The 25,944-nt window shown below is 36.2% G+C and overlaps 1 protein-coding gene across 5 annotated transcripts in view; it reads right to left on the bottom strand.

The window, feature by feature from the left end:
* Positions 1 to 25,944, bottom strand: part of Herc1 (HECT and RLD domain containing E3 ubiquitin protein ligase family member 1) — a 163,310-nt gene that overhangs the window by 87,249 nt on the left and 50,117 nt on the right. For all 5 annotated transcript variants that reach the window (XM_029481103.2, XM_029481107.2, XM_029481105.2 and 2 more), the window contains exons 11-25: positions 24,695 to 24,829; positions 24,101 to 24,266; positions 23,533 to 23,658; positions 22,017 to 22,238; positions 21,579 to 21,731; positions 21,319 to 21,451; positions 18,802 to 18,993; positions 13,062 to 13,283; positions 9,976 to 10,149; positions 7,050 to 7,164; positions 6,840 to 6,960; positions 4,882 to 5,053; positions 2,546 to 2,858; positions 2,015 to 2,135; positions 201 to 252 (exon numbers count right to left, since the gene is read on the bottom strand). In XM_029481103.2, the coding sequence (XP_029336963.1) occupies positions 201 to 252; positions 2,015 to 2,135; positions 2,546 to 2,858; positions 4,882 to 5,053; positions 6,840 to 6,960; positions 7,050 to 7,164; positions 9,976 to 10,149; positions 13,062 to 13,283; positions 18,802 to 18,993; positions 21,319 to 21,451; positions 21,579 to 21,731; positions 22,017 to 22,238; positions 23,533 to 23,658; positions 24,101 to 24,266; positions 24,695 to 24,829 (2,417 nt within the window). The remainder of the gene's footprint in view (positions 1 to 200; positions 253 to 2,014; positions 2,136 to 2,545; positions 2,859 to 4,881; positions 5,054 to 6,839; positions 6,961 to 7,049; positions 7,165 to 9,975; positions 10,150 to 13,061; positions 13,284 to 18,801; positions 18,994 to 21,318; positions 21,452 to 21,578; positions 21,732 to 22,016; positions 22,239 to 23,532; positions 23,659 to 24,100; positions 24,267 to 24,694; positions 24,830 to 25,944) is intronic.

Below are 25,944 nucleotides of genomic sequence, written 5' to 3'. Positions count from 1 at the left end.
AAAACACAGGAAAAAATAACTAATTATTAACTCACATGCACTCCCAGATTTTAAATATATGTGCATTGTGGAGAAAATTACCTTCCTCTTAATTTTTCTAATAAAATACTCTCAATTGCTTTTGGCAATGATATCCCAGTGACAATCAGATTTAAATATATCAGACAGAAAAACAGCTACTTAATTTAAGCTGGTTTTACCTCTCTTCCTATGAGATGATGCCAAATCAAAGTCAACATTTCGTCGGCCACTCTATAACAAGTTTAAAAAAAAAAGTTTAGGTTTTAAGAGTTTTATTATTGTTTATTTAATAAAGCATTAAAATAACCCATATAGTTATAGTAATGTCCTATTTTTTCACCAATAAATTCTGACCAACCACACACCCACTGAAAACAACTATAAAAGTGCCCATACACATAACTCCACAGATCTTAACTCAAACACATGCATTAATTACCACAATAAAAGAGCAATTGCTGATACCTTTCTCTTGTCTTTATGTTCATCTTCCAGTTACAGAATGACAATAATATTTCAAATACCTAAAAACACTGTAATAATGTCCTAGTTACCAAAATTACTATTTTTCTGTCTTTATTTTCCTTTCTTTTCAAACTTTGCACTAGCCTTAACTGGGAATTTAGAGGTCATCTGACAAATATTCTAACAAAGAAAGTTACACAGTTCTAAGATTCTACTGGCATTCCAAAATACTTCCTAATTGATGAAACTGCAGACAGCTTAATAGAGTAAATGCTTTCAGAAAAAGAGAAGTTTATTCTCTCTGTATCAGGTGGTGGGGGTATAAACTGTCTACTCTCAACTGTCCATAAGCACAACCAATTATACATAAACCACACTCAGTTAACTTGAGTTCATGTATTTCATATGATGGCAATTTCAATTGTACTTTGACAGTGTTTCACACAAACAAAAGAATATGTGGCAAATAAGACTATGGAAGAGGATCATTTGATAAATACTGTAAAAAGTCTTCACCTATTACAAATATAAACACATACAAATGTACCCATGTGTAGGTAAATATATATTGTCTTATCTGTCCATACATACACATCAATGGAAAGTGCTAGGTCTCAGACCATTTTATGCTGAATAAACCAAATCATCCAACTAGTCTCCCAAAGACTGTGTTATGAAATGTTTTCATCACATGTACTTTTGTGTAAGAAGAGATTAATCTCACCTCAAAAATAGAAATAGCTATTTCTCTTTACCTGAGTTGTCTTTATCCTTTAGACACTGAATTGTATAATGTATATTTCTGCGTGGTGGCTCCTTTCTACTTAGAGAATCCCTAGTAATGCATAAATCTTACTCGGGGCTTTACCTTTTGGTCTAGTCTTTTTTCAGTATTCATTCATGTAGATTGTCCGTTTGTAAAGTATTTGCTATAAGCTAAATAATCCTTTTAGTTCTGAAGAAGCTAGGTAATAGCATTAAGAATAACCCACAAAATATTGATAAGAATGACAATCTGAACTCAAATAATTCAAGGAATGTCAATCAAATATGGTTCGGTATTTTTGGTTCACTAAGACAGTGTAGATAATTCATTATAAAATAGATGTTGCAAAAGAAGGCTCAAAGATTTATCACTAAACTAGTTACCTTTGTTTATTTGAAACTAACTTCTATTTCATTCACTAACAACCTAAGGGCACTACTAGACATATAAGAATAATGGGTTACCACCTCATAAAACAGTACAAGAGAAGAAGTTGCAAGAGAAAGAAGAAGCCACTATTACATGAGCTAAGATTCGGGTAGACTAATCCAGCAGTCTAAGCAAGAGTTAATCTATGAATCTGGACCTCAGGAATAAGTCAGGACTCAAGACCAAAACCCTTGACAAGTGTAATACAGGTATGTTATCTCTATCATAAATCTTTCAAGTTTGGATATGCCTAAAACAAGCGTAAACAACTCAACCTAAAAACTTTATATATCTATAGCTTGAAAGCAAGAGTCCTTCTTTAGATATACCTACCAGTGCATAACCCTCTTCATCTGATTCAGGCTGAGACAGATCAGATTCACTCCTTGATTTGATCAGTCTGTAACTTGGACTTGCATGAACTAGGCGGCTCTCAGCAGTGAGACTTTCACTCCTGTCTCACAAACACAAAGAAAAGGTTTTTGATTGGGGACTGTTAGTGAACATAAAACTGAATGGAACTAGCAACACAAAGACAAAGTACAGTGAAATCATTATGTCTGCCCATAGAAAGCTTGGCTCACATAATAAAAAAAGCCCTTTGAAGTATTTTTATACAGTTACATTACAGAAAGATATAAGTAATTTTTGGATGTTTGTTAACTGTGGCTGTTTATATGTATGGAAACCTTCCTCCTCATGGAACCAGAAATTCACATTCCAGGCTGAGCCAGCACTACTGTTTATTTTCAATTCATTCCAGTCAACTTGCATTTCTTCCTCTGTCTTTGACACTACCAAACAGAAACTGTAAGAAGTACCACAGGGAAGAGAACAGCATTTTCAGGTTCCAGTCAGGCCCACCTGGTCATGAGTCCAGTGCCTTCAGAGGCACTCACAGAAGGCTGCTGTAACTGCCCTTCTTCCCTTCGCTTCTGAAGCTCATCAATCACAGGACTTACTCCTAATATTAGGAGCGCACAGCGGTGGATCACAGAGTTGCAGGCAGCAGTGTACACATCCTGCCCCTCAGGAAGGTCTGTGCTGACCCGTCGTTCTTGCTGAGACTGTGGAGGTGGGTCATCAGCTCGGACCCCAGACCCTGCCCCACTGTTCATTCTATCTCGGTCTCGGCTACGAGCTACTTCTCGGGCTGAGAGGAAACACTGAAAGATTTCTGTAACATGCAACACAAAAACAAGGTCTTAACACATGGGGGAGAAAAGCAAAGAAAATAACAATGAAAATAGTCAAAAAGTTTGAACCAAAACTTAGTGAAACAGGGAAAAATCAGTTTTTAGACAAGAAATTTAGCATAGTAAGAAAGTTACAGTAAATGTCATACATTTGCAATAGGAAATGTGTATCTACCTCATAGAATTTGGATTTGGATGGTTCCACCTTGAAAGAGAGTTGTGCCATCTTAAAATGTCAAATTGGTAAACTGACTTAGGTGTAATCACATGAGATCTGTGACTTTGGAAAGGGCCATTTGGCCTGTCTTTTCTTCCATGAAGCAAGTCATGTAGACTCTTTTAAAAGGATACATCCTTTTAGGATCACAGCTAGAAAATAATTTCAACCCTCAAAGACTGCTAATGGGGCTGCCAAGTCAGGCTACGCAAGCTCTCTAAAGTGACCATCTGCCCTGCTTCCCTTACAACATCCTTGGAATTTTCCCCTATTCTAGGTATCCACCTGTCCAGTCATTTCTTAAATTAATCATTCTTTATTGACAAGATATAAAAGCATCAAGCTTTAGTAATTTCTTTTCAAATTCACTTTCTTGGGAGGATCCCCATGTACATACAAACCTAATGAAAATTTTCTACTTTTGTAAATCAGCTCTTGTATTAATGAGATTCCTACATCTAGTCAAAAAGGTCACATAACAACTAAAGAATGACAGAGTGGGTCCCCTTCTCCAGGATTTCGAATCTTACTAGTGAGTTAGGTCTCAGACCAGCAGCAGCTGCTGTATTTGTGCAAATGTGCAAATGCAAATATCAGACCCACCCAAACTTTCTGAATCAGGAGCTCTGCAAATTGAGCCCAGCAATGTTTTAACAAATCCTCCAGCTGGTTCTAAAGATCAATATAAGGCTTTAGGTCAGTGATTCTCAACCTTCCTAATGATGTGACCCTGATGCTATGGCACAACAATGCCTCACATTGTAGTGACCCCTAACCATAAAATTATTTTCATTGCTACTTTATAACTATAATTTTGCTATTGTCACAAACCATAATATAAATATACAATATGTAGGATGATTTTAGAAGACCCCTATGTTTGACATACCCCAAAAGGGATGGCAATACTTGAGAACCACTGTTCTCTAGGTTACGTTTCAAAAAGAAAAAACTTGCTTATTTCTGAAATGTTCAATATCTTGGTATGGGAAAAATGTCAGGTTACAAGGAAAACAGACAAATTTAAGCTTATGCATAATGAAGAGCATCTTCCTATCTGAGTTTATATAATTCCTAACACCTGAACTTGACTGACTCTTAAACACATTAAAAAGAAGCAACCACTGATGTCTTTGCTGAAACTGAAACTGTTTATGATGGGCAAGATTGCCTCCACAGTTAAAACACCATCATCTAGCAGGGTCGGGTCCATTTGACACAACCCGTGTTGCTCACAAGTATAAAATGCTAGTGAATCAGCAAGGTTCTGAGGCTGCTATTATAATGGTGAAAATTTTACAATAGCTAAAGAACTTTGCTCAAATCTGGAGTACAAGTGGTATTCTTAATAGAAAATGCAGGCAAAAAAGTTGGCAAAACATTAGATTCATCTGTTAATATGGAAATTACTAGTTAAAAGTGTGTATCAGCCTGGTAAAAATATAATAATAAAGTATAGTTGAAATTTACAATTTTAAAAGCTCTATACAGAAATCACAATTTGGACTTCCTAAATGGCATAGTAAGGGGTTCTTTCCCCACAAAGAGGTCTCCAGCCTGATGAAAGCTGACATGCTCTGAGGGCTTTTCAAGCCAGAACATGCAATGCAAAGGCATTAGAGTGACACTACCCTGTGTTCAAAAGTCCCCTGTAATGTTGGCTAATGCAAACTTAAATCCCTGGTACAGTGTCAGATGCATTTTAGAAGCATGACACAGATGCTCTTTCTCTGTTTTCCTACAAAATGTCAGGATCCTCACGTCTCAAGGGAGAAGAATGTACTTACTGCCAGCTGTCATTACTTCATGCTCCCGTTCTTCTTCCTCATCTTCTGGCTCTGGGTGGCCATCCTCCCTGTCTCTCTCAGCCAGCTCTTCCATTTCAGCTTCTTCATCAATGGTCCGGGTAAAGGAATGTTCTTGAGGATCAACATCTGCAGAGTCTTGGTTATCTGCGATCTTAAAGAAATAATAGGAAACTACACTGACTATATTTTTTTCAAAGCTTCAAAAAGTTTTCAAGAAACCTAAATTTTTATGTCTTGGAAAATACTGCTGATATCAACAATAACACATAAACTTTACAAATAATACACTGGTAATTTGCAAAGATTACACAGACTATATACACATATATACAAACAAACATATGTTCTTTCCTGCCTGGTATTTTCACTGAAATGTCAATGCTATAAATTACTTCACGTTTACTTTGTGTTTGGCTATAAAACTACAAAGCTGCAATGTAAGTTACAAAATGATGTAAGCACAAAAGGTGATTTTTGTTACTTGGTTTTGGTTTTTTTTTGTTATTCTTTGGTTGGTTGGTTGGTTGGTTGGTTGGTTTGAGATAGGGTCTCTCTATTCAGCCCTGGCTGTGCTGGAACTCAAAATGTATGCCAGGCTAGTCTTTAACTCAAAGAACCACTTGCCTCTGCCTCAGAGTGCTGGAATTAAAGGCATGTGCCATTATGACCAGCATTGATTCTATTGTTCCCTTCAAGTTCTCTATGCTATTACTCTGTACAAATAAATGCTTGCAGGAACAGTACGAGGGTTCCAACTCAAAGCCTTACCTATGCTTAAACAGCACTCTATCATATAACTTTAAGTCCGAATCACCAATAATTCTAAATTTAAGATGGTACATTTTAAAATAAAACTTTGCCCTCCTTCCCAACCACAAAAATCCAAAAGTTCAAAATCTAGTAAGAACAATGTTAATGTAGTTTCCCATAATGGTCATGCTACCCAAGAGTTAGCTATACTTAGAAAAGTCTCAAATATCATAACTAAATAATTCATCTAATAAATTTCAACACAAAGTACAAATGAAAACTTTCAATTACAATCATAATAAAGGATATCTGTGATTCATGACCGGTAAATAACTTAGAAACTTTACAATATATAAATACTTAGCACTGAGGCCCATATGTCACATATTTACTTTCATATACATGAGTTTCAAATTAGAGCCTTGAGAAATAAAGTAGTACTTCTTCTGAACATTTAAGGTCACTCTCAAATATCCATACCCATAAATACTAAGCCAGTACATGCTGAACTCTTGTCTGTTGTTTATGTTTAAGAACTAAATCACAAAGAGCAGAAACTCTGATGTGTCCTAGTTTTAAAGTAAGCACTGTGAACAGGCTTATTTCTATAATTACAGGATTGTGCTGTCAGAATCACCAAGTCCTTTCAAAATCACCTATTTGTTCCCATATTTACTCCTGGATCACCCTCAATTAGTGGCCTCAATCTTCACTTTCAGAGTACACAACTGTAACTACAGAGCTGATGCATTGTTTATAACCTTGGCCTTTTCTCACCTTTTACTACATTGAGAATTTTTAATAATTTTCAGTTCTTGTATGACTGCTGCATTTTTTTAATCCATCTGAAGTATCTGGTAATATCCCTGATAATTTCTGGCATTGTAAGTTAAACAGGGTAATTCCGATTCAACTTAATTTTTAAAAAGGAGAATATTATCCATGGTATGAATAAGCCAGTTTGTAACTATCATCTATGCAGGCTATTACCTAGCAGCCCTATTACACTTACTTAAAAATGAGGTAAATAAACCCCAATGCTTTTATTCTTCCAATACTTTCCACTAGAAAACATGCTAGCATGTTTTGAACATTCACACCAATCGTGGCATGTTTTTCATAAATTGTGGGGCCACCTCTGACAAGCTTGCAGGAAAACATAGAAATTAATTGATTTCCAACTTTACCCATCTGTCTCGTGATGATGACCTGGTTTGAATAAGTTCAAGGTTCTTGCAAGCAAGTAAACGACTTCGAACTTTGTATACACAACGATACACTTCTGATAAGCTTTTACCAGGTTGGTATCTAAATAAAGAACCAAAATAGAAAAGTTACCTAGTTTCTAACATCATGAGAGCAAATATTTGTCTGAGGATAGTTTTTAAGTTACTTGCCGGCTTTCTCCACATGCTTGACTAAGTAAGTTTGTGTGTTTGAGGAGTGCTGCAAGAACAAATCTAGACACAGTGTCCAAGAGTGACTCATTGCTTAAAGTTGCACTGTCCCAGTCTGAAAATAAAATGATACAATGACATTTAAAAGGACTCAGAAAACAGGTCTGAGGTAATATTAATAGCTTTTGTTCCCCAACATCTGAATTTCACTGACATTTGGAACAACTACTTGACAAATGCACAAATACTGTTTCAGGTACTGTGGATACAGTTTTGAGCCATGACTCTGATCTCATGGAATTTGAATCTTGGTATGGGTTATGGAGATGCAAAAGACATAAATGACAGGCACGGGCTAAGGAGAGAAACAACACAGGGCAAGAACTGGGGAACTGTGCTATATAATTACTATTTCATACAGGGCGCTCTGATCAGTTTTCTGATTTGAACAGAGAGCTAAGTGAAGCAAGGAAAGAAGCCTCAGTGTTACAGAATATCATTAGGATAACCAGGGTTCAAGAGGTCAGAATTGCTGGAACAAAGGTACATGTACAAGAGTGGTAGGAGATGACATTAGAGAGCTAGTGGGGAATTAGACTATAACTTGTCTATATGACTATTTTAAAAAATGGGGAGTAGCAAAGAGAGTTTTGAACACAGAAATGGCATGACCTGACTTATATTTTAAAAGCTCTACCTCTTGAATAGTAAAAGCAGATAGTAAAAAGCAGAACTCATTACTGCAGTAAGCAACAACAGTGGTCAAACCAGGGTAGGAACAATTCAAGTAGTGAGAAGTTGTCAGAGTCCGCATAAACTCTGAAAGCACTGTTACAATCTGAAGCCAACAAGAATTTAAATGTATTAGTTATAGTGAGATTGGAAGACCACACAAGTTTTGTAGGAAAAGAACTGGAATCAAAGTCGAGTTTTGAACACTTTCCATTAAGCAGCCTAAAACTGAATGCACTATTCACTTAGGCACACACACATATGAAACTATGTATATGATATGTAGATTTATATGGTATTATTTTAAGCCATAAAAGTAGATCCTGTGAGAGTTCAAGAGCATCTGGGCAATTAAAAATACCTAGACAGAAAAAAAATGCCTAGACAGAAATGAATATATATAATTGAAAGCTCAAACCACAGCATTAAATGAAGAAAACCAGTCAGGTGGGTCATCTGCCCCCCCCTCACATTCTTTTAATTCTATGTTGGCAGACCATGGAGTATATTATACTAAATAGAGTATATACTCTTAAAATAAAGAAAATTCATCAGATTCAATGGGGGGGGGGCAGAGTTCTTCACTGCTCATCTGACAGATTTACTGAATAATGATTGTACTCCAATGTGAAATCAAACAAAAAGTATCCTTGGAAAATATTAAGACCCAATTTAGTTTTACTTGTTCTTAACTATTCTTAAGGCTCCTTCCCCAAAAGATAAAATGCTATATATTAATTTTCGCTTTTTTTCTATGTATAAGTTAAAAGTATAAATCCAGACTTAACTAATTTATACACAAAAGAACTGATAATGCAAATATGCCTAACTTTATATAAAACTTTAGAGTCCACAGAGACTCTTGTAACAACCGTGTACACTGTATATATGCATTCAGAATTTATCCACATCAGGTTCTCAAGGTGTTGCCTGTTCCACAGACCTGGTTACTGTCTGAAAACTGTTATGACATAATTAAACAGTGGAGGGGGGTAGGGGAGAGGAGGAGGGGAGGGGAGGGGAGGGGAGATTGCACCCTGGAGTAGAGTGCCATGACATGTATGAAGGGCAAAGGGCAAACTATCTCACGTGGGTCCCTGGGACTGAACTCAGGATATCAGGTTTGGCACAAGTGACCATGAGACATATCACTAGCTACCAAGCTATCTTTCCACTAGTATTTAAAATAACTGATCTAGGAATGGTAGCACAATGCAGTAATTTCAGTACTCAGGAGGCTGAGGCAAGAGGACTAAGAGTTTAATGCCAGACTTGAGCTTAAGCCTCTGTCTTTAAAAAAAGAGAGATGTACATATTGGTTAATTTTATTTATAAAAGATAAAAGCCAATGAAAAGTGAAGACGTATTTACTTTTACCATCTTTTAAACCTGAGAATTCCAAGATACAGAAGAAAACTAAGGATAAGAAAGAAACAACACAGAAAAAAAAAAAAAAAACAGAGACTACAGATGTTACCCTCAACGATATGGGCGACTGTGTTTGTCTGGTTGGGGTACTTATTTTGAGATAGGGTTTCATGTAACCCATATTAGCCTCAAACTCACTATATAGTGGAAGCTGATCTTAAACCGACCTTCCTGCTTCACATCCAGAGTGCTGGAATTACAGGTATGCACCACTATGCCCGGCTTTAATATGGGTCACTGTCAAACATGGGAACTAAGAATAAATCAAGGATATTTTCTGAAATTTGCACATACAGTTAATTCTACTAAATAAAAATATTAGAAATAGAAATATTACCATATATTTGTAGACTATTCACTATTAATAGCATATTTTATCTCAAATGGGTACTATTAGCACTCTGAATAGGCAAAACTTTTTATATAAAGAAATATTCAGTAGGCCTACAGCCTAGACATCTAAATATACATCCTCTAATATAAAGCTTCACTGAATACTTTCATAAAATGATTTATTACACAGAGCCCACCTTTAACACAATCAATTTTCTTTAAATGGGGTCTATGTGAGTACCTCAAATAACCTGATACAATGATGCATTTTCCACAAACAGAAAAACAATTATTTTAAGCTGCTACTTATATGAAATTATTTTCCTCAAAAAAAGCAATAGGAATAGCTCCTATTATTTTTTATCTATACAAACACATGAATTATTTAGGCAAGTTAGATATATATTTCCCCATTTCCTTCTCTTTATCTTACCTTTACTGACAGCATAATCCTGCATGCTGATCCAAAGGCTTCTGGCAGGCTCTTTAGAACAACCCAATGCCAAGTCTACATAGACAGCAATTTCAGGCCGCAATTTGTAATCAAAAGGCTTCTGTTCTTCATTTCCTGAAAGAGCTACTTCTAATAGGCAGCTCATACATTTATCTATTAAAAAAAAATTTAATTAATAATTCTATTTATTCATTTCTCTTTCTCCCATCATCCCTGTGCATGAGTGTGTGTGTGTGTGTGTGTGTGTGTGTGAGCACTACAGCATATGGACGGTCAGAAGACAACTTGTGGGAGTCACTTTTCTCCTTGCACCAAGTAGGTCCTAGTGATCAAGCGCAGCTATCAGTCCTAGCAGCAAACACTTTACACCTTGAGCCATCAGTCCTCAAATTCTCTTTGTTTGGTGCTTCAGATTTGAGACAGGGTTTCTCTGTGTATCACTGCCTGTCCTGGAACTCGCTCTGTAGACCAGCCTGACCTCAAACTCAAGAAATCTGCCTGCCTTTGCCTCCCGGCTGCTGGGACTAAAGGTATGTGCCACTACCATCTGGTTAAACTCCCAATTTTAAACTTCATAAATTTTGTAACTGCAAATAAAATCGTATATACTCAAAACATGAAATTATGTACTTGGGGCTAAAGTAGACACTACTAAAATAAAGTGCTCTACTTTCTTTTTTTTCTTTAGTTGGAGGAAGTATCACCTTTCTAACTCCCTCTAAAAAAGAAAGAAATGGACATTTTGGCAAATAGAGCCAGGGATAGAAAATGTCCTACACATATGTGAAGCACAGCCTTGAAAACCATTGCATTAAAATTGCATAGTATACTCTTTGAAAAAAGTAAAGCCACAACAAAGACAATAAAATGTTTTCTCTTTGATAGACTTAAAGGAAAACAATCAGTTAAGAGTGATACAAAAAGGATCACAGATGCCATGAACAAAACTTCCAATTCCTCAACAGGACCTCTAGCATTCAGAATCACTATTACATTTCTAGAAACAAGGATGCTGCCCTACCATCTGGGTCAACCCTCTGTCTCCCAAGTACTACAGTGTTGAGAATGTGCACACCTACAGCTGGGTCACTTCACTTTTTATTTCCACTGTTCCAAAATGATGGTCAGGGTTTTGACAAGTACCAAAAGGCAATTCAAACCATAACATAACAGGAATATTATACATTCAGTTTTACAGAGGCAAATACCTTTTCTTGATATGTTACACAATTTTATTTTTTAAAAACTAAAAAATAATATTAAAATAGAAGTTTATTTTACTCATACTTAAGGTATGTATGGATCAACAGACACCTTTTTTACTCAAAGGATTACTAGGGACTACCACAGGCATTAGCGCTGAAAATGCTGGAATCTTATCCTGCTGTTGCCTGAGTACCCCACAATTTAACTTTCTACACTTCATATGTATCAATCTAGCATTCATTAGCCACAGTCAAACTCACTTTCTAGTTCAAAAGTGAAATGATGGGTACTTGCTTCTATTTGAAAAAAGAACTATTTTCCTTGCTCTTTTTATCATATGTGCATGCCCAAAGCAAAACTTTTCTTTTTCTTCTACCTTCCCTTTCTACCTGTCTCTACCCCAGCCCTTTCCTAATCTGTAGGCTCCCTCTTTTTCCTCTCTTGCCCCCTCTCTCTTTACTTTGTGTATATCTGAGTCTTTTTCTTACTGGAAAAATAACAAAAATTAGGCTCAATATAGGCTAGCTAATCCTACTCAATATTTCATAGAATCAAATTTAGAGGCCCAGTGAGATTAAAATATAAATCCTAGATTACCATACACTGGGACAATGAATAAATCTTGTGTTTAGTCTAAGAGCCAACAAAGAAGAGAAATGGGAAAGATAGAAGGAAAGGGAATTCCCAAAGGAAACTACAAATGGAGGAATAAAACCTACAGGTAGTGACTGTGCTAGCTAGTTTTATGTCAACTTGATACAAACTATAGTAATCTGAGTAGAGAGAACCTCAATTGAGAAAATACATTCATAAGATTGGACTACAGGCAAACCTGTAGGGTATTTTCTTAGTGATAAATGTGGTAGGGATCAGTTCATTGTGGAAGGGTTTGCCCCAGAGCTGATGGTCCTGGTTTCTATGAAAAAGTAGGCTGAGCAAGTCATGGGGAGCAAGCCTTCAAGTAAGCAGCATTCCTCCTGGCTCCAAGTTCCTGTCATCATCTGACTTCTTGTTCTGACATCTTTATTGATAAACAATGAAGTAGAAGTATAAGCCAAATAAACCCATTCCTCTCCAAGGTGCTTTTGGTCATGGTGTTCCATCACAGCAATTGTAACTCTAACATAGTGTCTGAAAATTGGACACTGCTCAGTCCTGATAGGTACTCTTCCAGTGCATTCTACTCAGGGAAGAGGTTTTCTAACCCCAAGCTTTAGAACACAAATATTTTTTTCTATGACTTGATCAAAATAAGGGAAAAGTGTTAAGAAAATAGGATCAAACCTGTATTTCCAGCGTTTTTGAAATGAGGGTTTCTCATTGTAGCCCAGTTGAGTCTGGAACTTATATAGCTTAGACTTGATCTTGCAGCAATTCTCCTGACTCAGCCTCTCAAGTGCTGGGACTACAGGACTGAGCTACCATAGTTGGCTCTAGAAAAGTGGTTTGCAAACCTATGGGTCGCAACACCCCTGGGAATGGCATATCACATACCCTGAATATCTGATATTTACATTATGATTCATAACAGTAGAAAAATTACAGTTATAAAGTAGCAATGAAATAATTTTATGGCTAGGTGTTACCACATCATGAAAAACTCTATTAAAAGTTTGCAGCATTCCAAAGGTTGAGAACTACTGCTCAACATTTCCCTAGATCCATATACCCCTACACTAGTGGTTCATAACCGTGCTGCAGAACTTAACTGTTTTTCTGTAAACTGTACATTACAATTTTAGATCCTGTTTTGACCTAATGTGGAAAATGCATGAGTTCTGTTTTCAACACTCAGGTAAAAGATCTCCAAGAAGAAACAAAGAAGTACGTGTTTCACGTGCTTCAGAGAAGCGTATTACCCAACTGAGGGGTGTCCATTTCCACACCATCACTGAAAAGTGGTGTTTTCATCCAATATGCAGTATCCTGTTCCTCTGGAGACACAGGGGAGCCTTGAAGCATGCCACCAAGACATCGGCCAATGAGGAGAGCAATTGTTCTTTCCAGATCCACAAGCCATACCCAAGATTGAGCTGGCTGAGGTAATGGCACACCAGCTGGGTCAATTACTTCTGGCCCCCCTGGAGAGAAAAATCAGTAGTAATTGTGTCTTTATCTGATATTTTAATTTTTAAAAGCTTTCTCATTGTCTCTAACCTATTAAACTATAACATATTGAAAAAAATATTTTCTTAAGAAGAACACATATTATTTTCTGTGTACAAATTACCTGGTCTATTAGACTAATTTAAAATTTACTCAAAAATATAAGGCTATCAAATAAAATTTCCTTTGTTATGTTACTAATTTTAACCCTAACCCTAATAATAAATCAGCCCAAGTAAACTTATCTCAAGAGATTCTATTATACTATCTAGATTAAATTTTACCATTTTTAGTCAGTCTTTGGGACTTTTTTTCCAAAACCAAACAAGAACTCATTAATTAAAGTAACACTATTGTTTAATGATCTTCTGGCTTGAACTCAGAACTGTCTTATACTAAGAACCAGACCCGAGGTTTCTTTCCCTTTTTTTTATTATTTATTTATTTATTTGTTTATTTATTATATGTAAGTACACTGTAGCTGTCTTCAGACACTCCAGAAGAGAGCATCAGATTTCGTTACAGATGGTTGTGAGCCACCATGTGGTTGCTGGGATTTGAACTCAGGACCTTTAGAAGAGCAGTCAGCGCTCTTAACAACTGAGCCATCTCACCAGCCCCAGACCCAAGGTTTCTTTTTTTTTTTTTTTTTTGATTTTTAATATTTTTATTACATATTTTCCTCAATTACATTTCCAATGCTATCCCAAAAGTCCCCCATAGCGCCCCCCACTTCCCTACCCACCCATTCCCATTCTATTGGCCCTGGCATTCCCCTATATTGGGGCATATAAAGTTTGCAAGTCCAATGGGCCTCTCTTTCCATTGATGGCCGACTAGGCCATCTTTCGATACATATGCAGCTAGAGACAAGAGCTCCGGGGTTCTGGTTAGTACATCATGTTGTTCCAACAATAGGGTTGCAGATCCCTTTAGCTCAACCCAAGGTTTCTTATTGGATGCTTGTTTCTAAAAGTTCTTCACATGTACACACACACACACACACACACACATGCAGGATAGCTGTGAAGATAACAGAAATCAGAATTCAGTGATGGGAAAACAAGCATTCCAAAAGGCAGGTATTTGAAGGGGAAAAAAAAAAAAACAAAAACAGGACAAATCTAATAAAACTAATAAAGAAAAACAGACTCCATATATTTTAAAATTAGAAATAAAAAGAATATATAGCAATGCTTATATAGGAAATTTTTTAAACCACAAATGAATTAATTGCAATCACTTTTACACCAATACTTTAAAGCCAACAAAATAACATTTTCTAGAAAAATAACAATTTCTAAAATAGATTAGAAAAATATCCCATGATTCATGCACATACACATTATTAAAATATAATAAACCACAAGGGACAGATAATTTCATAGAAAAATTCCTCAAGCACTCAAATAAAAGATAATCTTTACCTTACAAAAATATTTCAGAAAACAGGAAAAAAAAAGAATTAAGATTCTAAATTCATGCTATATGAATAGAGTACTAATTTGGCAAACTAGGCAAGAACAGCATGAAAAAGAGAAACTTTTTAAAAATTATCAGTTATAAACCCAAAGAAATTCAGAACAGGACACTTAGCTCATCCAACACAACAAAGTTCTAAAACACTTTAAATCAAAATTAACCCCAAAACTATCCACATCAAGCCAAATCACTATGCTGATATCAACATAGTCATGAATTTGATATTTTGACCATTTCAATGCATTGGTCAACAGAACCACTCCAGAACTGTTCCAGCAAGAGCTTCAATGTTATCTTGTAAAAGTCCAATGCTTTGCAGAAAAAAAGAAAAGAGAAAACAAAACAAACAAACACTCTAGGCACTGAACAAGTGACTTTTTCAAGGTTACATAAGAAGTTACTAGCAAAAACAAACAAACAAACAAAAAAGACCATTCACTAACTGTAAAAGATCTTATGTTTCAATGGTGAAGTCTGACAGCCTTAGCACAAAGACTCCCAATGGGCAACAATAACACTCTTGCAAACATAAGCTACTGTCAACTGTCTAGAATCACCAACATTATATAAACCAAGAATGAATTAGAATGCCATGTTTAAAATCAAATGCACTAGCCTTCCAGTCTGGGCCACCCTAAACAGACCTTGGGCCTGAATTCTGCAGCCAGTCCCACAATACCCAGAGGAAGTTCCACTCCCAGCAGCTCTAACACACACAGGATCCCAGGGGTTTGGTCACACCAGAATCTCAGGGTCCCAGAAGCAGCTTTACTCCCAGAAGCTCTGAAACACCCAGGATCTCAGGATCACAGGATCCCAGAATAACAGGATCATAGAGACAGCTTGACTCTGAGAAGTTCTGACACAACCAGGATCACAGGAAGAACAGGCTCCAGTCAGATATAGCGAGGACAGGTAGCACTATCGAGTACCAGATGGTGGGAGGCAAGCATAAGAACATAAGCAAAGCTGGGAGGTGGTGGCACACGACTTTAATCCCAGCACTTGGGAGGCAGAGGAAGGTGGATTTCTGAGTTCGAGGCCAGTGTGGTCTACAGAGTGAGTTCCAGAACAGACAGGGGTACACAGAAAAACCCTGTCTCAAAAAAAACAAAACAAACAAAAACCCCACAATCAAACAAACAGGTAAAGGAAATGAACAAAATCATCCAAGATCTAAAAAATGGAAATAAAAACAATAAAGAAATCACGAAGGAAGACAGCTCTGGAGTTAGAAAACCTAGGAAAGAGAACAGGAGTAATAGATGCAAGCATCACCAACAGAATACAAGAAGAAAAAATCTCAGGTGCAGAAGATAGCATAGAAAACATGGACACAAAAGTCAAATGCAAAAGGCAAAAAGTTCCTAACCCGAAACATCCAGGAAATCTAGGACACAATGAGAAGACCAAACCTAAGGATAATAGATATAGAAGAGAGCTAAGATTCCCAACTTAAAGGGCCAGTAAATATCTTCAACAAAATTATAGAAGAAAACTTCCCTAGCCTAAAGACAGAGATAGATGCCCATGAACATACAAGAAAGTCTACAGAACTCCAAATAGACTGGACCAGAAAAGAAATTCATCCCGTCATATAATAATCACAACACCAAATGCACTAAACAAAGAAAGAATATTAAAAGCAGTAAGGGAAAAAGGTCAAGTAAGATATAAAGGCAGACCTATCAGAATTACACCAGATTTTTCACCAGAGATTATGAAAGCTAGAAGATCCTGGGCAGATGTCATACAGACTCTAAGAGAACACTAATGCCAGCCCAGGCTACTATAACCAGCAAACCTCTCAAGTACCATAGACAGAGAAACATATTCCATGACAAAACCAAATTTACACAATATCTTTCCACAAACCGGCCCTACAAAAGATAATAGATGGAAAACGCCAACACAAGGAAGGAAACTACACCCTAGAAAAAGCAAGAAAGTAATCTTCTTTCAACGAACCCAAAAGAAGATGCCACACAAACATAAAAGTAACATAAAAAATAACAGGAAGCAACAATCACTATTCCTTAATATCTCTTAACACCAATGGATTCAACTCCCCAATAAAAAGATATAGACTAACAGACTGGATATGTAATAAGGACCCAGCATTTTGCTGCATACAGAAAATGCACTTCAGTGACAAAGACAGAAACTACCTCAGAGTAAAAGGTTGGAAAACAATTTTCCAAGCAAATGCTCCCAAGAAACAAGCTGGAGTAGCCATTCTAATATAGAACAAAATGGACTCAACAGAAACAGATGTATAAAAATTAGGGTCATAGACAGATGCACTTAGCACTTAAAATGAGCAGAATGCATAGAAACACTTATCTAGGACTAATTGGCTATTCTGGGTCTTTTGTTGTTCCATATCAAATTGAGGATTTTCTTTCTATTTATGTGAAGAATGAGATGAGGATGTTGATTGTGATGTCATTGAATCAGTAAATTGTTTTGGTAGGAAGGTCTTTTTTCATAATGTTAATTCTACCAAGCTATAAGCTTGGGATGTCTTCAAATTCTAGTACATTTCTTAATCCCTTTCTTCACACATTTAAAGTTTTCACTGTAGAGGTTTTTTACCTCTTTTGTTATGTATATTCTAAATATTTTATTTGAGAAACTGGGAAGAGGAGTGTGTCCATAATCTCTTTCTCAGCATGCTTGTTACTCATATGTATTAAGACTGGTAAATTTTGTAAGTCAATTATGTATCATAAAACTTTGCTGAAATTATTGATAATTTCTACAATTTTTCTAGTCAAATTTTGGAGTATAAGATAACATAATCTTCAATTGAAAATAATTTGATTTAATATTTTCCCACTTGTATCCCTTCTCTTACCTTACTGCTCCAGCTAATGCTTCAACCACATTATGGATGAGCAGTAGGGACAGTGGGCAGTTCTCTCCCATTCCTGATTTTAATGGGGCTTATTAATGGTTTTATTCATTTAGGATGATATTGGCCATGAGTTGTCATATATAATCTATATTATGTTGAAATATGTTTCCTACAGTCCTACTTGTTCTAGGACTTTTATTAAGAATGCATGCTGACTCTTTTTTTTTTTTTTTGCTTCCATTGAGATGATCATATGATTCCTGTATATTTGTCCATGTATTTTATTACATTTATTTCTTATATATGTTTAAAAAAAAGTAAAATCAATGTAAAAAAAACTTAAAAGTGGATTAGAGATTACTATACCTAAAAACGCTACAATGTTATATAGTTTTATACACTGGTAATTAGCCCAGGGTAAATACACCTTGAGTTTTAAAGGATGCCTATATGACCTGATTATTACTATTTACAAATGGCTGTGAAATGAATCATGAATGGCAAAGTTTTAAGTACAGCAAGTGTATTCTGAAAGTGTATTAGGTCCAATCTCCTGAAAACTCAGACTCCTAACTCCTAATAGGAAGTATTAAAACTAATAAACTTTCACAGAATTCCTGCTTTAAAAAAAAAAAAAAAATCAAATGCAGTAACAAGATATTTTCTCAATCTCTATTTTAAAATTCGGCCAGTTGTCTATATATCCAACCAAAATAAGAAATGTTACTATCAAATAGATTTTAAAATTATAATATTTATGACATAAAATGTTTAAATAAAATGTTTAAAAATAGTGATCCACTGATTATAAATGTATTATTTTAAATACCTCTAAGGAAAAAGGTAATGCTGACTAAAGTATAACACAATCTTGCTACTGTTGTAAGACACATCTTAATTTCAATCATTTCAAACTCTGAAGAACAAAAAGCCTTAGAACCACTGGCCCTAAAGATGCTTTTTGTAATACCCAAAAACAACTTTCTTAGCTGCTGGATGTCAGTTGCCCACTTCAGACTGTTCACTCTTCGACAATATCACATCTTTTTGATCATATGAAACACCCATATTGTTGGGAATGGTTTTATTTGAGATATGGAAGAAGAACCACCTTTCTCAAGAGCATTGTTTAACTTTTTATTGCTAGTACTTACCATGAAGAGGCCACTGTAATTCTTGGTCTTCTAAAAGAGCAGCAGCTGGCAGGAGTCTATTAAGGCAATCAAGAGGTGGCAAGAGGTCGAGGAGGTAACTCAGTAAAGGACGAGCCACTGACACTGGGAGTAACAGTAGGGAATTAACGATCTGGCAGAGCATACTGCCTGCAGCTGACACATAGATCACATCTATGAAGAGCAAGAATGCAAGGTAAATCAGTTACCTCAAAAAAGCCTAAATACTTCTTCAGTTTGGAAAGAGTAAACAAATTCAATAACTTTTTGTTCAATACCCACCTGATATCTTGTCATGTTAGTATTTACTATCAAAATAACACCTACAGACAGACACTTTGTAGAAAAGCAAACTTACCTTGCATGCCAACAAACTCAAAACACAGAAACTGTTTTCTTAAGATACATTATAATACCACATCCATTAATTTATCCCCACTTTTAAATTCAGAGTACCTACAACAGACTAAATGCTATTCTAGGTGCAGACACAGCCATGACCAAAGCAGCCAAAACTTTCCATCTTCCTATGATGTTAACATTCTAATAAGGCAAGTTTTTAAATAATTTTAAAATTAAGGTCATCATAAAATATCTGCCCTTTCATTCTAGGGATTACTTTCCAATCAAATTTGTCCCATTATTGCATTGTACTCAGGGAAGGAAGGAACATTTAGAAGTGAGCTCAGTCCGAATGGACAATAAATTTACATTGCATACATAACAGACAAACCAGACTAATAAATAATAGTCTTGGTTTCTCAGCTGATTTCTCTTTCTTTTTTCTCTTTTTTTCTTTCTTTCTTCCTTTTTCTTTCTTTTTTTTTAATTAGGTATTTTCTTCATTTACATTTCCAGTGCTATCCCAAAAGTCCCCCATGCCCTCCCTTCCACTGCCCTACCCACCCACTCCCATTTCTTGGCCCTGGCGTTCCCCTGTACTGAGGCATACAAAGTTTGCAAGACCAATAGGCCTCTCTTTCCACTGATTGCCGACTAGGCCATCTTCTGATACATATGCAGCTAGAGACACGAGCTCTGGGGGTACTGGTTAGTTCATATTGTTGTTCTACCTATAGGGTTGCAGACCCCTTTAACTCCTTGGGTACTTTCTCTAGCTCCTCCATTGGGTGCCCTGTGATCCATCCAATAGCTGACTGTGAGCATCCACTTCTATGTTTGCTAGGCCCCAGCATAGCCTCACATGAGACACCTATATCTGGGTCCTTTCAGCAAGATCTTGCTAGTGTATGCAATGGTGTCAGCGTTTGGAGGCTGATTATGGGATGGATCCCCAGGTATGGCAGTCTCTAGATGGTCCATCCTTTCTTCTCAGCTCCAAACTTTGTCTCTGTAACTCCTTCCATGGGTGTTTTATTCCCAATTCTAAGGGGCAAAGTGTCCACACTTTGGTCTTCGTTCTTCTTGAGTTTCATGTGTTTTGCAAATTGTATCGTGTATCTTGGGCATTCTAAGTTTCTGGGCTAATATCCACTTATCAGTGAGTACATATCATGTGAGTTCTTTTTTGATTGGGTTACCTCACTCAGGATGATGCCCTCCAGGTCCATCCATTTGCCTAGGAATTTCATAAATTCATTCTTTTTAATAGCTGAGTAGTACTCCATTGTGTAAATGTACCACACTGGTAAGGACACATGCTCCACTATGTTCGTAGCAGCCTTATTTATAATAGCCAGAAGCTGGAAAGAACCCAGATGTCCCTCAACAGAGGAATGGATACAGAAAATGTGGTAATTTATAAAATGGAGTACTACTCTTTCTTTTTTTTTAAAAAGAGAAAAACTACAGAGATCAACAAGAGCTCTGGTGCCCAGGAAAATCCTCAGCTAGGTGGAAACATAGGAACACGTGCATAGTGGTTAAAGGCAATTAAACTAGATGAGCCTATTCAGAATGGAAAGAGAATTAAAAGCAAAATTTAGAGGATCCATCCCAATGCAGAAGGGAATATCCAAGGTAAGAGAGGACAAATCCTTCAGGAAGTCACAGAAAATGACTGGTCAAGATGGATAAAAAGAAAGCCCATGGGAGAAGATACTTCAAGAAGGAAATTGGACAGGGTGTGTTAATAACCCCACAACCTTGGGTGGAACACTGAGTCAGAAGGATTGCTTTGAGATTGAGAACAACATATTCTACAGCAGAAGACCCTGTCTTGAAAAAAAGGAAGGAAGGCAGAATACTGTCAAAATAGGCAGTAAATAAAAATGTTACTTTATATCATAAATTAACTGTTTGAGTTTATATCACCTAGTGCCTTTAAGTTGTATCTACTGAGATAATTAGAATCCTTTAAGGTCAATCACTGCTACATCACCCCTAAACCAAGATGAAAGTAAACAATGAATACAAATGAAGCTCAGGATTATCTCTCCTCCACACAGAGATTATCAGGCCCTCTTCATGTTTTGGAAAAGTTCGATGACGCTTGCTTAATAACCACTGGTTAAATGTGAAAGTCAACATCAAACTCACCTCTCAATTTTCCTCCAACACTGCCATTCCAAGGACTTTCTTTAAGCAAATTTGCAGAACGTGAATAAATATCTGTGGCATGAGGCAGCAAAAGCTGAAGATGTTTATGAAGCAATGCCACACTGCTTGAGTTCTGCAAAGAAAAAAAAAACCCTAAATTACTATTCTGAAATATCCAAAGTACAAAAATAATATGATATCCCCAACTATCTGAGCTGTATGTTCCTCGCAGAGCATCATGAAAAGCATAGAATTCATACCTCAGTAACGTTATTAATGTGGCAAAAAGCAAGCAGTTGTTTCTGTAATGAACACAGTAGTTCATGAAGATGAGCAGGCTGACTGTTCTCTGAAGATGATGTTCCAAGAAGATATTTATCACTATTCTTTTCCAGCTCGCCAAATGCTTGATCCTAAAATTACACATAATGAAGATTATATTTTAAGTATGTTTAGAAATCTATTTTTATGTTTATTCTTTATTACATGAGAAACACTTGATAAAATTTTAACATGTCATTTTATAATTTTAAGTTACATATTACTTGGCCACCACAGTACTTCAAGTCTGACATGTTTCTATCTTTGGAGAAGGAAATCTAAAATTTTATTTATACTGTTTAAATGTTACTATACTTTGACCTAAAAAGATCCTTACCCCTTTATTCTTTTCTTAATATATTGAAAAAGCAAGGTACCGTATAAAACCCTAAATTTCTTAAGAGAGTCTTCATTAAAATTTCGGCCAGATGAGTGTCTGGATGGCAGGTCTGAGAACCATATGGCTGATCTGACAGGTTTCCATATCCCATGCACACAGTCGAAAGGTCAGCAGCATCGGAAGGTGAGCTATAGCCAAGAAGGGAGGCTACATGGGTATGATCTTGTAAACTTGTCAGAATTATATCCAGTTGCATTCTCTAAACAACAATGAAAAAGAAACATATAACTAGGATAACATGCATTAGAAGAGAAAAATTTCAGACAAAAACTATACTAACCATGTTAATTAATCCACTTACTTGTTTGATAAACAAAGTTTGAGAAGTATATAAACATTTTTAAAATAAATCTTTTATTTAAAGATTTATTTATTTATTTTATGTATAGAAGTATACTGTAGCTATCTTCAGACAACACACCAGAAGAAGGCATCAAATCTCATTATAGATAGTTGTAAGCCACCATAGTTGATGGGATTTGAACTCAGGACCTCTGGAAGAGCAGTTGGTGCTCTTAACCAATGAGCCATCTCTCCAGTCCATAAATATTTTTTTAAGATCTATTTATTTATATGAGTACACTGTAGCTGTCTTCAGACACACCAGAGGAGGGCATCACATCCCATTACAGATGGTTGTAAGCCACCAGGTGGTTGCTAGGAATTGAACTCAGGACCTCTGGAAGAGCAGTCAGTAATCTTAACCACTGAGCCATCTCTCTAGTCCAGGAAGTATATAATTATAAAAAAAAACAAAAAAACAAAAAAACTATTCAGACAGTATCATTTGGAAAAATGTAACAGGTTTTTAATCTCATCTTTTATGATGAACAGCTAAAATAATGTAAATAAATTTAAGTATTATAAGTAGGCATCAGTAGAAAACTCCAATAGATAAATTATATTCATGTTATTCTACAAAAATATTGATGACAATTGCTTATTCTATTGTTTGAAAGAAATCACTTGTAATTTGAACTATGCAAAATATTTACTGAAAAGCATCTTGGACATTATATTGCCAGTAAATACCATGCTTCCCCTCCAATCTATAGCTCTACAATTAACTCTTCTACTTAGAACAGCAAAACATTTATTTTCATATGCTTAAAACAATAAAAATTAAAAATAAGCATACTCAAATACTTTTTGCTAATGACCTTTTCCTTTTCAGATATGCACCTCTAGGCATCGGATTAACAGCGGTAACACAAGACTGATTTTAACTCAGCACTTACAATAAAGAAGGGTATCTGGCTTGATGCCATAATCAACACTAAAAAAATGAATCATGACTCTAAGAATAGACTCCAAGTTAACCTAGTAAATTATCATGTGCATCATTTCAGGTCACTAGACATCCAATAATTCTTCCAACATACAATATCACATAGTCAGGATGCAACTATCAAGCATATTTGTGAAAAGACTTGCTTTGCTTTATTTTCCTCTCAGTCCCATTTCCTGTCCTATATCTACATGCAAAGGCTTACCTGTCCTTTGGATAAGCTTTCCCATCTATCAGGTCCTTGGGGTAAAAGAGAATGAAGTAATTCCATCCGTTCTCGTAATGGAGGTAACAGCATGGTTGCTCCAACTGAGAGTGTTTCAATTACCACCTAATATCCAAAAGCAAAAAAAAAAAAAAAAGGGGGGGGGAGGGAAGAAGAGAAGAGAAGAGAAGAGAAGAGAAGAGAAGAGAAGAGAAGAGAAGAGAAGAGAAGAGAAGAGAGATCAGCCCAGATCTTCTCTTTCTAATAGCAACACATGAAAAGTGAATACACTATCTTCTGGGATTACACAAGTCTAAAGGTGCCATGTGAGAACAAAAAAAGCATGTAAATCTTTTTTTTTTAGAGGGTTTAAGAACATGATGGCTCACACCTTTAATCCAGCATTTGATAGGCAGAAGCAGCTGGGTCTCTGAGTTCAAGGCTGGCCTGGTCTACAGAGTTCCAGGACAGCCAGAGCTACACAGAGAAACCCTGCAATTGATAGTATCTAGTATACTTCTGAATATCATCCAGCTATGGCTTCAGGCCACAGATTCAGTTCTCTTACCTCTTGGATTTCATCTGGGACAGTTGAATCCATCAGCCTGAAGAGCAAATTTCGAAGTGGACCTGCCTGTCTCCCAAGAATACTGGTAGCTACCCCTCCTGCCAGGGCCAGAGCAAGGTGATTTGAAAGCAACTTCAGGCACAGCTTAAGAAAATTATGGTGTTCCCTGAAACAAGAAGCATAAAAGTAAATATAATATACAGTTTAAGGAACATTTTTTTGGCTGTTCGAGACAGTTTCTCTGTGCAGTCCTGGCTGTCCTGGAACTCACTCTGTAGTCCAGGCTGGCCTCGAACTCAGAAATCCGCCTGGCTCTGCCTCCCAGGTGCTGGGATTAAAGGCGTGCGCCACCACTGCCTGGCAGAACGTATTTTTCTCTTTAAAAATTTTCAAGTGATGACCAATGATAAATTTTAAAATATCATTTCTGAAATTATATATAACCTTTAAATATCACAAAGTTATTAATAAAAGTTTAGTTCTTTTCTAGCTTACAAAGAAGACTCATGTAATTTGGAGAAAAACAAAAAAGAATGAATAAAATTTTGAAAAGAGTAATTACTACGTATGAATGCATAAGTATCTACAACATACCTTGATGAAGGGAAAGGCAGTGGGGGAATCTCACTGTTTATTTTATCACAGTATCTCTCAAGAAAAGATCGCAGATGTGAGAAGGTACTCTCTTCAAGATCTACACAATAAGGCCTGTGCCATGCAACAACTTGTCTAGAAGGAAGCATAAGAAAAATATCCAACAGCCTTATAATGAAACGTCTACACATAATCAAAAATAAAAAACAAGATCTAGTGGGGAAGAACAAAACAAAACTAAACAGCTTCCTTGATTTAAAAGTATAGCAACTGGGTTTTCAGGGGGGTTTGTTTTGTTTTGTTTTTATTTTTTTTATTTTTTTTTTTGTTATTTTTGGATAATCTGTTTTGTTTTACAAAGAAATCCAACCAAACAAAGGGCAATGAAGTTAAACAAATGTTTTAAATCAATAAAGCCTAGTTCTGAATTTAGTTCATTTCTTCTTAATATGAAGACATTAAACTGTATATGTGATATTATACATGTGTTCATGTGTGTGCACATGCATGTTGGAGTGCAGGTCTACATGTGTGGAGAGCAGAAACTGATGACCAGTGTCTTCCTCAGTTGCTCTCTACCTTAATTTTGGAAACAAAACCTTTCACTGAACCTAGAGCTCATTGTTTTGGTTAAACAGGCCAGACAGTGAACTCCAGAGATCCATCCATGCCCCCTACAGCAACCTCAGCACCAAGATTAAAGACATGTACTGCAGCACCTGGCTTTTACATGGGACTAGAGACTGAACTCAGGTCCTCATACTTGTCAGGCAAACAATTTACTGACTCAGCCATCTCATCAGCTTAGTACTTAACTTTTAAATCATTCTCTATAGATAGAGAATTCAAAATGAGAAGACAATCAAGTATCTTAAATACAGCTTCTTCATTTTGAAATATATGTGACCTCAATATACATGAAAGGACATCTACATGTTATTTCTATTACAACAGTCAACATTAGAAATTACATATACTTTAAATAGCATATATATTAGTTAAATTTAAAATCACATTAAATTTTATTGTAAATTTAGTAATACTCTTGTAGGGTTGCATATGAACTGTTCTGCCAAAAGACACATGTGTTGAAGGCTTGGTCTAAGCTAGTAAATACAATATCGAAATGAGGTGAGCTGTTCTGCTGTACCATAATGTTCTAACTGACTTCAAGCCAAGGCAATGGAGCCAGAAATGATAGACTGATACATGTAAGCCAAAGTAAATCCTTTCCCCTTTAAGGTATTTAT

The sequence above is a fragment of the Mus caroli genome, unplaced genomic scaffold, assembly GCF_978045245.1.
Source record: "Mus caroli unplaced genomic scaffold, Mus_caroli_1 scaffold_11, whole genome shotgun sequence".
Taxonomy (NCBI): Eukaryota; Metazoa; Chordata; class Mammalia; order Rodentia; family Muridae; genus Mus; species Mus caroli.
Note: the sequence above shows the minus strand (reverse complement) of the source record. Positions and strands in the feature narration are given on the sequence as shown.